Source organism: Mustela erminea, chromosome 16 (assembly GCF_009829155.1).
Source record: "Mustela erminea isolate mMusErm1 chromosome 16, mMusErm1.Pri, whole genome shotgun sequence".
In the NCBI taxonomy this organism is placed as follows: domain Eukaryota; kingdom Metazoa; phylum Chordata; class Mammalia; order Carnivora; family Mustelidae; genus Mustela; species Mustela erminea.
In genome coordinates this window covers 36,771,315-36,784,693 of record NC_045629.1, presented here as the reverse complement: position 1 = coordinate 36,784,693, position 13,379 = coordinate 36,771,315, and the positions used below count along the sequence as shown (strand labels likewise).

The following is a 13,379-nucleotide window of genomic DNA, read 5'->3' as shown; positions in this document are numbered from 1 at the left end:
TCATTGCGATAGGAATTGTTCAAAGAATGAAAAGTTTATTTCAGCCTACAAATTATAACTAGGATTGTAAAAATTAATGCCAAAAAAATCAAATTGCACAAATGTAAGTAGGTTTTTTCAGTCTTCTGTTTCTGATTATTTACAGTGTTATTCTTCTCCATGGATATGAGTGATTGAGAGTTAGTTTCATCGCAGTGATATTTCAAATGTGTTTATGCTTAAGAACTTCCAAGTATATTTCTAATGAATTTTCTCTAAAAAATCAAGAACATGAACTTGCTTTAGTGAAGGAGATCCTATGATAAATCCAAAGTTTGTTTGTGTTTTTTCTAAGAGTTCTGAGTGACCAGAACACCCATTTCCAAAATGAAATTACTCCAAACCAGTTACAGCTTTAAGAGAAATCAGGCACTGGAATATTAGCCATCAGAAAGAGGGAACATTTACCATTTACATCAACGTGGATGGAACTGGAGGTTATTATGCTGAGCAAAATTTGTCAGTCAGAGAAAGACAATTATCATATGATTTTACTCATATATGAAATATTAGAAACAAGGCAGAGGACCATAGGGGAAGGGAGGGAAAACTGAATGGGAAGTCATCAGAGAAGGTGAAAAACCAGGAGAGACTCTTAACTACAGGAAAAAAACTGAGGGTTGCTGGAGAGGAGGTGGGTGGGGGGATGGGGTAATTCGGTGACAGGTATTAAGGAGGGCACGTGATGTGATAAGCAATGGGTGTTTTACACAACTCATAAATTACTGAACACTACATTCTGAAACTAATAATGTACTATAAGTTGGCTAATTGAATTTAAATTTAAAAAAAGAAAAGAAAAGAAATCAGTTACATGATGGGGTGCCTGGGTGGCTCAGTCAGTTAAGCATGCCACTCCTGATTTTGGCTAGGATCATGATCTCAAGGTCATGAGACTAAGCCCCAAATCCAGCTCTGCCCTCAGCCCAGGTGTCTTCTTGTTCATTCCCACTCTCTCTCTATCTCTCTCTCCCCCGTCTCTAAAATAAATAAATAAGATCAAAAAGAAAGAAAAGAAAAGAAAAAGAAATCAGGCACATGAGCTATATATTTATAGAACTTTTACTAAAAACTAACCACAATTTTTAGAAAGAAATTAATGTTTGTCACTTTCTTTAGCAAATATGATAATCTATGAGACACAGTAAGAATAAAACAGATATAAATAAAAATTATATACCTTGCACAAAACAAATACATAACAAGGAAAGAAAAGGTAAATTTTCCTTCACCTAACAGGATCTTTCTGTGTTTTTGCAAATACAAATCATACCATCTTCAACAAACTCAAATTGTGTTATCCACATGAGCAAATTCTTGATGCTTTCCCCTCTCTCCTGTACCCACTCCCAGGAAGTAGTAACTGCCCCACCTCTTAAAAGTTTTATGGATATTTAACTGGAATGTCTTATGACATGATTCACTTCTACCATCAATTACAGCTTTTCTGTTTACTTAAAATATCATCCCAACTACCTTACTTTCTTTCATCTTTCATAGCTCCAAGGGCATGTACAAAGGCTTGCTTATAACAGGCTTTCATCAATATTGGTTGGGCTGTATTAAGAAGGTATTCCTGTCACCCTTGGCCTTTTTTTTTTTTTTTTCTTATCCTGGATAACCAAAAGCTATATTTTCTCACATAAATTTTTTAAAATTCTGACTTTAAGTTCATTTGAGTGCTCCTTACCAATGGCTACATAAAGATACTTCAATCATAAATTATTAACGTTCCTTATCAGTCAAACAACCCTGAAGTCTAAATTTCAGATGGATCTAGGTCAAGTGTTTGCTACTGAAATCATTACGGAAAACTGGTGACTGCCGAAAGAATGATTATCCAATCCACAAATTGGGAGCACACCCCTCACGTCTCCTCCTCCTTCCTCTGCTCCTGACTATGATTACTTCTCCACAAAATAATAATTCCCCTAAGGAATGGGAAGGACCAACCACAAATGGAAAGCAGCTACATGCTAGCAGTTCTGAGAGAAAAAAATTAAAATATTTGGTGAAAGCAAAAGATTCCAAACCACTACATAAAGTAACATTTTTGAAGCATCTATCAATTTTTCTTTAGCCTATCATAGAGATAAATTATAATTCTTTGTGTACAACACAAATATACATGCATATTCTAACAAATCAAATGTGTCTCTTACACTATTAAAGTGGATATGAACATCATTCACTCAATAGATATTGCTGTTATATCCATTATGTACAGTTACTCTGCCTTTAAGAAGATAAATAAGTTGGTAAAGAAAGACAAGTTTGGAAAGTTAAATAATAATATCAAACAACTGTATGAAAGATGTTATGATAAAGAAAAATGTTCAGATTTTTATTTTGCTCTAGGTCAGTCTTAATACTAATAATTATTATCACTATTGTGTTATCATAAGCATTAATAGCAATCACTAATTAAACATTATATTTAGTTTTACATGAGCAGAATTTTTACCATTATGAAATGTATTCTTTTAACTCCCACTTAACAGATTAGAAAATGTTCTGTAGTGGAGACAGGATTAAAACCCAAATCTGGAGCACCTGGGTGGCTTGGTTGGTTGAGCGACTGCCTTTAGCTCAGGTCATGATCCCAGAGTCCTGGAATCAAGTCCCACATCAGGCTCCCAGCTCCACGGGGAGTCTGCTTCTCCCTCAGACCTTTTCCCCCTTCATGCTCTCTCTCACTGTCTCTCTCTCTCTAATAAATAAATAAATAAGATCTTAAAAAAAAAAAAAAATCTGACCAGGATCCAAAGTCTTGCATTCACACTATAGGTTTTTTTGGGTTTCTTCCTAAATTTTGGGTCAAAACAAGTCCATATCCATTGGCAATTAATATTTTAGTATTAACACAGACAACTTTTATTACTACTTATTTTCGTGTCATTTTAAAATTATTTGGAATGTTGTCTTTGTAGCTGTATAAAAATTATTTTTCTCTTTGTTATTTTTTTTTCTTTAGGGCTGTGATACACAGATGATTTATGACATGTTGCTAAGATTGAAATCCATTGTTTATTTACCTGGTGACTTTGTCTGCAAAAAGGTGAGTACATGCTATCTTTTGAATGCACAACTAGTAAATAAATACACTTAAGTTCAGATATAGGTCAAGAGCATAGTTTAAACAGAATTTCCAGGGTGAATTCCATAGTATAGAAATAATTGACATAGAGTTTTATAAAAGAATAATCTACTCTAAGTTCAAACTGGAACAAGACAATATGGATTTCATTACCTATAGGATATAAGTGTAGGAAGTCTGAAAAGTTGCTTTGTATAAATGTAAATCATCAATTATCACACCCCATTAATGCCAAATATTTAAAGTGGAGAAAAAAGTTACAGAAGTGAAAGGTGGTTCTGCCCTTTTTATATCTTCAGCAAGCTATCAGTTACCTCGATTTAGCTCACCCAATTAGTGGATAATTAATGCCACATTCTTTCCAATTTTACTGTAATTTTTATGATTACAAAAGTAATACATGCTCATTATTTTTAAAATGGAAAACACATAAAAAGCATAAAGACAAAAATTCCACCACCCAGAAATAATCACTACTCATATATTGCAATCTATCTTTTATACTGATTGATGGATAGCTTGTTTTATAAAACTGACATACTGTATTTATTTTTTATCATATAACTATGTCATAATTACATTTTATTTACTATTCAGTTATCTTATACCACCTTATTTTTAAAGCTGCATAATATTATAATCTATAAATCGATTTTCAAATGTTTGCTATTATAAAATAACTCTACAGTGAACATTTTTGCACATCTCTGATGTCTAACTTAAGGGAGGAGAGAAGGAATGCTGACTTTGGGATTTATATCTTGGGAAACTAAATCAGTAGTGAAGTCAATAATCAGAATAAAAAGGGATGCCTGGTTGGCTCAGTCAGTTATGCATCTGCCTTCAGCTCAGGTCATGATCCCAGAGTCCTGGGATCAAGTCCAACATTGGGCTCCTTGCTCAGCAGGGAGCCTGCTTCTCCCTCTGCCTGCTGCTCCCTCTGTTTGTGTTCCTCTCTCTCTCTATGACAAATAAATAAAATCTACATAAAAATAAAAGTAAAAAATTTTTAAAAATAATAATCAGAATAAAAAGTAGAGGAAGATGAGCAATTTAAAGAATGAGAAATGATCCAAAACCCTGGGGAGTTCGCAAGCAAGTAATAGCACCTATATCACTCCAGAATAATGTGTTAGGTGCTATGGTAGACATAAACCCAAACTGTTAAAGGACACAGAGTAAGGACACTTTTCCACTGGGGTACTAGCAAGACTTCCTGGAGAAGATCATATTCAAGGCAAGTCTTAAAGAATGAATTTACATGGGATCACTTGGGTGGCTCAGTCAGTTAACAATGTCCACCTCTTGATCTCAGCTGAGGTGTTGATCTCAAGTTTGTTGGTTCAAGCCCCATATTGAGCTGGGCATAGGGCTACTTTAAAAAAAGAAAAAGAGTCAAAAAAATGAATTTACATGAACCAAGAAAAAGAACAACCTGGCATTTCAGATAGAGGAAAGAATTAGCATGAGCTAAGGCAGAGAGAAACTCCCTGCAGAGGAAGTTCAGAAAACTACAGTAAGTCCAAAGTTAGAACATTCTAGTATTATTTATTTTTAAAAGTCAATATTTTTGAGTACCATGTCCAGACACTGTGTTGAGTACTGGGTATAATCAGCAGTGAGCAAAAAAACATGGTTCTTGTCCTCCAGGTGCTTACAATCTAGTTCAAGGGTATTCAATTCACAGTGTACATCAGAATCACCTGAAATTAGAAGTCTGGACTGCATCCCCAGCAATTCAGTGGGTTAAGGTAGAGCTCACATATCAAGATTTTTTTTTAAAGCTCCCAGACTATCTAAAATGCAGCCAAAGTTGAGAATCACTGGCCTGATAGAAGAGACAAATAATAAACAAATGAAGTTAAATAAATACATAAGCTCCAAAATATGCTAACTTCTATAAAAATGGAATACACTAGGGATGTGTGTGGTGCAACAGCACTTATTTAGATTTGAGGGTTGAGAAAGGGGGAGGTTGTCAGCCATGACCTTTATAAAATATAAAGTGAAATATTTCTTTAGTAATAAGGTGGAGAGGACAGCATTTTAGATGAAGGCTTGGAGCCATGAAGTAGGACAGAGCTTGACATATTTACTGAATGGAAGCAAGTGATCAACTGGAATGATGGTGTAAAACAAAGTTAAGAGTAGAAGATATTTCAAGGCATCTGGGTAGAGATACCTGGTGCACAGATAGAAAGAAATTGGTCTAGTTTGTGAGAGAGGATAGAACTAGAGGTAAATCTTATGGAAACCAACTTCATTAGAAGCTTAAGAAAGATAAAACAAGAGGGCCAAGGCCTATAACTTTGGAAAATACCATTATTTATGGAGGAGGTCAAGGAAGAAGAATCAAAGGAGGAGCTATCAGAGGAGCAAAAATGGAGGAGAGATTTTGACATAATAGAAACCAAGAATATGCAATCCCACACAAATTAGTCCAAGTTAAAAGCAGGCAGGTTGGTGATATGAAATCATTTACACTGAAATGGGAAATACAAACCACAACTCATTTTAAAGACCCCTTTAGGGCAGTGTTAGATTTGGAATGACATGGCCTTAATGCACCAAAATGGCCTTTCAATTTGTTCCAGTAACAGCAGGGACTGGAAATTGAGATAACTCATAGAAACTTTAGCACCCATGCCCCTAAGCAGTGCAAATTTGCTTAACAAAGTGTGAAATGCAGAGTAGATACAGCCTTCTCATTTCTAATTTCTTCCTCGCATACCTCCAGCACTCAATAATAAAAACAGAGCATTGAACACAAGTGAGGAAAGAAAGGAATAAGTAGGAGAAATAGCATAAATAAGAACGCATGAGACTACCTGCCACATTGCTTTGCTTTCGCCTTTAAGAGAGGAGGATTTAATTCATAGTAGATATTGACTGAGATGAAAAGTTGTTAAATTCAGCTTTGCTTTTGCTTATCATTTCCACAAATCACTGTAGGAAACAGGAAGGAAAAAACCTCATATTCTATAGGAATTTGCCTTAATATTTGAAGGAATGTCAGGGCTCAGGATGAAGTTTGCTGACCTGCCTAATCTTCAAGATGACTCCCAAATATACTGAGTGCATAGCTTGAACCATTTCGAAAAAAACCATTTCGAAAAAAAGCATTGTCCTGTTTTCATTCAACAGCATAAAGAATTTTCTGTTGGCTTACGTTTAAAATTCTTTAAAACCAAATTAATTTACTGACAACTAAAAAAACTAGCACAATATACAAAGAGAGACAAATTTAGCACTGCAGACATTATACGAAGAAGCAAAATACACAGTACCCACATCCAGAGCTTTCTAGAAATATCATCATAACTCATTTGATGTACATGTCAGACAAAATGAACATTTTTTTTAAAAAACCTTATAAATATATAAATCCAAACCATGAAACACCTCCTAAACATTGTATTTACTCTAAGTACAAATGGATTTTTGGAAACTGCATTCACAATGCTTTCTAATCTAGATTTTATGAAATTATAAATGTATTCAGCTATAACTCGAGGAATTTTCCCAGAATTAATTGCAGAATTAATTTGAGTGTCAGAATTCCCCTTCTGAAGAATATATCCTTCTAAACAGGAACCCTGAAAATTTGAAGTGCTCTCTCTCACTAAGGGTTACCTCACTCTACATGAGGCTCTTGCATTTGTACACTTCCTCCAAATTAGTACATAAACCAACCACAGAAGCTTGGTTTGGTCTTAATTTTGCACATGCTGTCAGAACCTTGTTCTCTGAGGAATGTCTACTCCATTTGAATGCTAATTAAATTTGCAGGAAAGGCTTAAATTAGCCTAGAAGTATGCAAGAAATCATGGAAGTTTTGGTTCGTTGATTATGCCAGATCTCCTTGGAAAATTACTGAAATGATCATTAAAAAATAATTAAAAGTGCTGAACTATATTTAAGTGCCCATTATGTACTTCTACCTCCAGTCAGATGTAATAACTGCTTTTGAAAAATCATTCTAGTTCCCAGAGAATTACTTCATGAAAAGAATAAGGAATATACCCTTGTAGTAATCATTACTTCCTGGAGTAATCTCTTGGAAAACTAATATTCAGACACTTTTCTTTTTTTTTAAATAATTCATCATCATTTTATTGGTTTTTTAGAGATTGGTGTTGATACTGGATTTATCATTAGGTATGCTCTATCTATATATATTCTACAGAGTCAGGTGACATATGTGCTGCTAGTTCTAATGCTATCATCTGCCAACCTTGTAAATTTGCTCAAGACACTTAACTTTTCAAGCCTCTACTACCAATTTTTAAATATCTTTGACCTCACTGGGATTTTTGCAAGAATTAAATGAATTAAGATCCCTGAAAATGTTTTGCAATTATAAAGTAGCATGTTCTGACAGAAGAAATGCAAGTATTAAAATAAGGAGTAATGTAAATATCAGATATTATTATGATTTTTTAAAGTACTCTGTAAATGTTAGATGTTATTAACATTGATATTATAGAAATAATTGTAATAAGGTCCATCTGTCTTGGAATTTCTACTTTTATCTATGTTTGAGAATAAATACATGTTTAATATTCTGCACAATGCAAAATTTTAAAATATTTGCTTTGTACACTTAGGAGTTGTGCATTCTAGGCTTCCTTTTGCTTCTAATTACAGTCATGGAGTTTTGGTTAGTCAACCATGCTGATCTGTGCCTTTATTTTTCTTTCTGTAAAATGGAAATAATAGTGCTTACTTTACTTTCCTCATAAAAGTAATAGGAAGATAAAATGAAAAATTCCATGTCATAGATGTTAACTAAGAGGTAGAACCTGAAAATTTTAAATTTAAAATTTAATATGATAAGAACTAATATTCAGGAAAGGAAAACAACTGGGATGCCTGGGTAGCTGTTGGTTGAGCATCTCGCTCTTCATTTTGGCTCAAGTCATGATCCCATGATCAAGTCCATGTGGGGCTCTGCACTCAGTCAGGTGTCTGCTTGAGAGTCTCTCCTCTGCCCCTCCCCTGACTTGTGCTCGCACTCTATCTCTCTAAAATAAATAAATCTTTTTTAAAAGGGGGGCGTGGAATGAAAACAAACCTTGGTATTAAAGGATCTTAAAACTTCAAAGAAAATGGTTAAACTATATTTACCTCATTCATAAATGAGTGCCTATATCATAAGCCTTATGCTCAACACTGAAACAAAGTAAACATTGTCTCAGCCATCACAGAGCATAAACTATAATCAACACTGTTTAATCCTGAGTTAATTTTAATGTATTCTAATCTTTTGAAAATATGGCTAACAGGAATATTTAGTGAATTCAAATAACCCAGTCCCCTCCTGAACTAAGTAAGTAAATTCACTGTGTTCATGCTATTATTTTATACCTCAGGGTGATCAAGACCCAATTCATTAAGACTTATAGGTGTTATTATCCAAATAGTTTGCCTAGTATTATGCAAACCAGCTTATTTAGAATTTAACAGCTTTTCTTGACCCAATTGCAACTTAGGTCTCTTATATATTTATTCTTTCTGGATTTTGGAGTAAGAAGAGATATTCAAAGAGGGCCACAATAACCCATTAGTTTGGTGATTTGCATGATTCAACAAAAAAGTTATATTTATGGCTTAAGATTTATTATAGCAAAGCATACAGTGTAAAAACAGGAAGAAAAAGTTACACATAGGCAAAGACTAGAAAAATCAGGTGCAGGCTTTCTAGGTCCTACTCCTCAGAGGATCATAAGGATACATTTTTCTCTCCAGCTGTAGACCTCAAGACAAAGACAAAATGTCTCCACCTAGGGAAACCCATCAGAGTCTTGAGGTCAAAAGTTGTTAAATGGTGCTGGTCACATAGCTACATGACCAGCCATGATTCAGACTCCAAACCAGATACCAAATACATATCATAAATCTTTGTGTTTACATTAAACAATGTTGACAGCCTGGTACATCCTGCTACACTGCCCCAGGCATACAGAATAACACTATTAACCAGTGACTCTGTGAACATTCCAGGAGTTTAGTTCTTGGGGCCTGAACAAGCATCATTGCCCTGGCTCCAAGAGTCCCCAGAGATAAGCAAAAGAGAGTCCCCAGAGATAAGCAAAACTGAGTAAAACAACCTGATGCATTAACACTTTCTTTTCAATATGGAACAAGAATAATAGCTTAAAGGTCTCCTGTGTTCCAATTACTAAATTCAGACCTCAGTGTTATAGGCATAAGAGTGGAGTTGACCTTTGAAAGACTATAGCCCGTGCTCTTTTTAAACAGCAAGTACCTTCTTCTAAGCATAGCACTAGCCACCAAAGCTATGGGTGACTATGGTTACAACCAGTTATTTCCTCTACCTGTGCTTGTCCCTGAAACTATGTGCTGACTTGAAACATTTTTACCTGGCCAATGGTGCCATACAGTGCTTACCTGTCTAGTAGTGGCATACAATGCTTCCATATTGGGAAGTATCACTTCCTTACTAACTTCCTTTCATGTGATCCAATCAATATCCATAACTACCTCAGTCTTAATCACTTTTACATTGATATTTCTTGCTTTTTTAATTTATATTTATTCCTCTGGAACATTTTATATTTCTTAATTTGGGGGCATAATTGTCAAGAGTTAAGTAACTACCATTTCCTCTTTATATTTGGCATACAGGGAGAAATTGGCAAGGAAATGTATATCATCAAGCAAGGTGAAGTCCAAGTTCTTGGAGGCTCTGATGGTACTCAGGTTCTGGTTACTTTGAAAGCTGGAGCGGTGTTTGGAGAAATCAGGTAGCTAAAAGATAAATCATAAGTATTAAACTCTATTATTTGTCATGAAAGAAAAATCTTAGGTCATAGAATAACTAAGCTTCCTGCTCAAATTTGACAAACGTTTGATTGTTCTGAGAGCATTGGCAAAATAAGGATTTTCACATATCTGTTTATCCCTCCTTCCCCCAAAGACCTAGCTCATTCAGCTCCTTAGTGCCAAGACTTAGTCAGTGCCTTGCAGAAGGTAGATACTAAGTATATATTGAATATGTGTGTGTATATATATATATGTGTGTGTGTGTGTGTGTGTGTGTGTGTGTGAATGAATGAGTGAATCAATGATGAAACAAGAGGTTGGGAGAGTTAATTGTTGGAAAACTTAAATTTCAGGCTAACAGAGCAGTTTTGAGTCGGCCAAGGAAGCGAGTAACAACCAGATTTTACAGGTCTTTAAGGCCATAGTATGGAATTCATATTTTATTCTAAATACAAATGGATGCCAGTGGAGGATTTTAGGCAAAAGTGATACAATTTGAATTATGACTTTAAACAACCACTCCAACAGCTATGTGGAGAAGAGACAGTAGAATAGCAAGTATAAAATAGAGGAAACCAATTAAAAGTCAGTTGTGGTTGTTCAAGTGAAAAATGATGGAGTCTTGAACTAGGATGCCGACTCTGAAGGGGAAGAGAAGTGTGTACTGTAAGGATGTTACTGACATAACAATTTCATAGCTGCTAAGAAATTATCTTCAGTGTTCCAGAGATACGGGAAATTTCAGATGACTTCATATTAGTATAAGAGATTTTCTGAGAATGTTGAAGCATGTTATATCTCTGTTAATAATGTGGCCTCCCTTTTTTAATTTTTTTCTCCTTGCTTAAAACAGAATGGACACTCCTGTGAGGGTCCTGCTTTGGGGCAGTGCTGGAAACACTTCTTAGAATGTTCAAGATTTCAGTTATTTGCCTATTTTCTATTGCTTCCTTACTGGGAATCCTTGCAAAAGTGATTTAATATTTTAGTGACTTAATAACCACTGTAATCTTCAAGGTCATAAAACATGCAACAGTCTAATCTGAAATATCACAGAAATTAATTAGCTGATCTCTCCCAAGGGTTGAATACTCCCTGAAGAATAAAGCTTTATAAATACAAGTATGTTAATTGCTGATACTATCATCACAAGAAGAAATACTCTAGAAGTAGTATTCAGGTGCTGCTGAGCTGCAATTGAAAAGAATCTTAAAGATTAAGAATCTTAGATTCTTGACAATAACTTCTCAAATAAATCTCCTATTACCCATTTGATTTCTAAGGCCAAATTGAAGCCAGTAGACCAGGCAAGCACTATACTTGCTCAGTAGTCTGGTTGATTCAAGCAAAAGGGAATTTTTGCCTTGATTCTCTTCTTGGCTATCGCTGAGGAGAAACAGGATGCATCTGGCTCTTCCCAGATACCCACAGGCTTCGTAGGCCCACAGCTGTCATATGCCCCTGGAGCTCTAGTTATTTACTCCAGTGATGGAAGCATGACTGCCAAACATCTAGATACTGGAAAGATCTGGTGATCATGTTTACTACTCAAAAATGCTGTGACCTTTGTTAAAATGATCTATATCCAACACTATCATATAGCTTTTTAAAGAAGGTTCTTTTTTCTGAGGCAAAAAAGAAGAAAAAAGAATTGAGGGCTTTCAAAGACATTGTATAGTAATCTAAAAGAGCAAACCCTGACTAAAATATAGATTTACAGCCTTTCATGGAGAAAACCCAGACCACACTTCCAATTAATATCTGAAGAGTACAGACACCCCATTTTTAATAGAGAGACCTAGGGTCTGCCAAAGGATGGTTTTGTAGTAGTTCTGATTCCATTGTTTTCCTTGCACATACAGTAAGTGCCAAGTCTTATTCACCAAAAAAATTTAACCACTTCCTATTCTCCTTCTGCTTCTCACCATTCTTGAAACACATACGAACTTCTACCATTGGTATCATTATTGTGATTTCAATAGAATTTCCTACTGGTTTCATATTTCTTTGGAATATCCTCCCCATATCTACTCACCCTTCAGGACTCAATTCATGGGTCACCTTTGAAGTCACCTCTAATCACCCCCAAAACAACTAGAGGCTCCCTGTTCTCTGCTTCCATACTATTTTATTCATAACTTTATTATAGTAGTTAACACTGATTTAATTACACTTAATTTGTTCAGATGGATCTTCCCAACAGATTAAGTTATTAAAATATAAGAACTAGAACTTTCCATCTTTATGTCACCAGCAGCTACATAAAAATAATACAGTAAGCCGATACATAATTTCTTCCTTACTTTGCTCCTCCTCACAAGCACAATTAACAACTATTAGAAAACAAGACACTACTGAGAGAATCCTACAACATGTGGGTGAGGCTGGAGCACCACCTGCACCACAGAAACCAAAAGACTGCATGAGAAGGGAAGGGGCACCTGGGTGGTTAAGCAACTGCCTTCAGCTTAGGTCATGATCCTGGATTCCCAGGATCTAGTCCCACATCAGGCACCCTGCTCAGTAGGGAGTCTGCTTCTCCCTCTCTCTCTCTCTCACTCTTTCTCTCAAATAAATATGCAACATGGGGGCTTAAGTGGGTAGGAGAAGAATAAATGAAACAAGATGGGATTGGGAGGGAGACAAACCATAAGTGACTCTTAATCTCACAAAACAAACTGAGGGTTGCTGGGGGGAGGGGGTTTGGGAGAAGGGGGTGGGATTATGGACATTGGGGAGGGTATGTGCTTTGGTGAGTGCTGTGAAGTGTGTAAACCTGGTGATTCACAGACCTGTACCCCTGGGGATAAAAATATATGTTTATAAAAAATAAAAAATTAATTTAAAAAAAAAAAAAACAGAAAAGAAAAGGGTAAGAGAAGTAACTACACACTGACCACGTTGCCCCTTCCCAAGGCCAGCATAGCATCATACTGAGGTCTCCCCTGAGCCTCCAGTTTCTCCAGTGTGAAAAGAGAACCCAAAGGGGACAACCATCCCCCAAGCTTTGTGGAACCCCATACCTTGATCTTTCACTACAATGATTGCAGGAGAACCTGTGTCTCAACCACTGGGAACCTGACTGTGATGGAGAAGAGAAGAGAGGCTTGCAATATCCAGCAAGTGGATCTTGACAGACTAAGTTCATGCCATGCCCAAGTAGTAATCCCAACCAGTAGCTTTGCAGAACCAAACCAGGAATGCACTCACCAGGGAACTCAGCAGAGTGTGGAACTGTCTGATTCTGATCTTCAAACAAGGTTTGCAGACCTTAGAGGCCCATTTGCCCTCATTCAGGCAAGGAGCTAAACCAGTCCCACACACTATGGAAAGGTTTTTGGCCCCATCTGACCAGAAGGGCTAGTAACAACTACTGGAATCGGTGTGGGCCAGCAGCATTCAAGCCAAGAGGCAGGCAGGCAGAGGTGAATGGTTCCAGAAAAGCCAGTACTGGGCT

At 36.1% G+C, this 13,379-nt stretch overlaps 1 protein-coding gene across 1 annotated transcript in view; it reads left to right on the top strand.

Moving 5' to 3' along the window:
* The window catches only part of CNGB3 (cyclic nucleotide gated channel subunit beta 3), a 150,126-nt gene that overhangs the window by 116,264 nt on the left and 20,483 nt on the right, over positions 1-13,379 (top strand). Inside the window, exons 10-11 of the mRNA XM_032315994.1 lie at positions 3,014-3,097; positions 9,785-9,903. Coding sequence (XP_032171885.1) covers positions 3,014-3,097; positions 9,785-9,903 — 203 coding nt within the window. The remainder of the gene's footprint in view (positions 1-3,013; positions 3,098-9,784; positions 9,904-13,379) is intronic.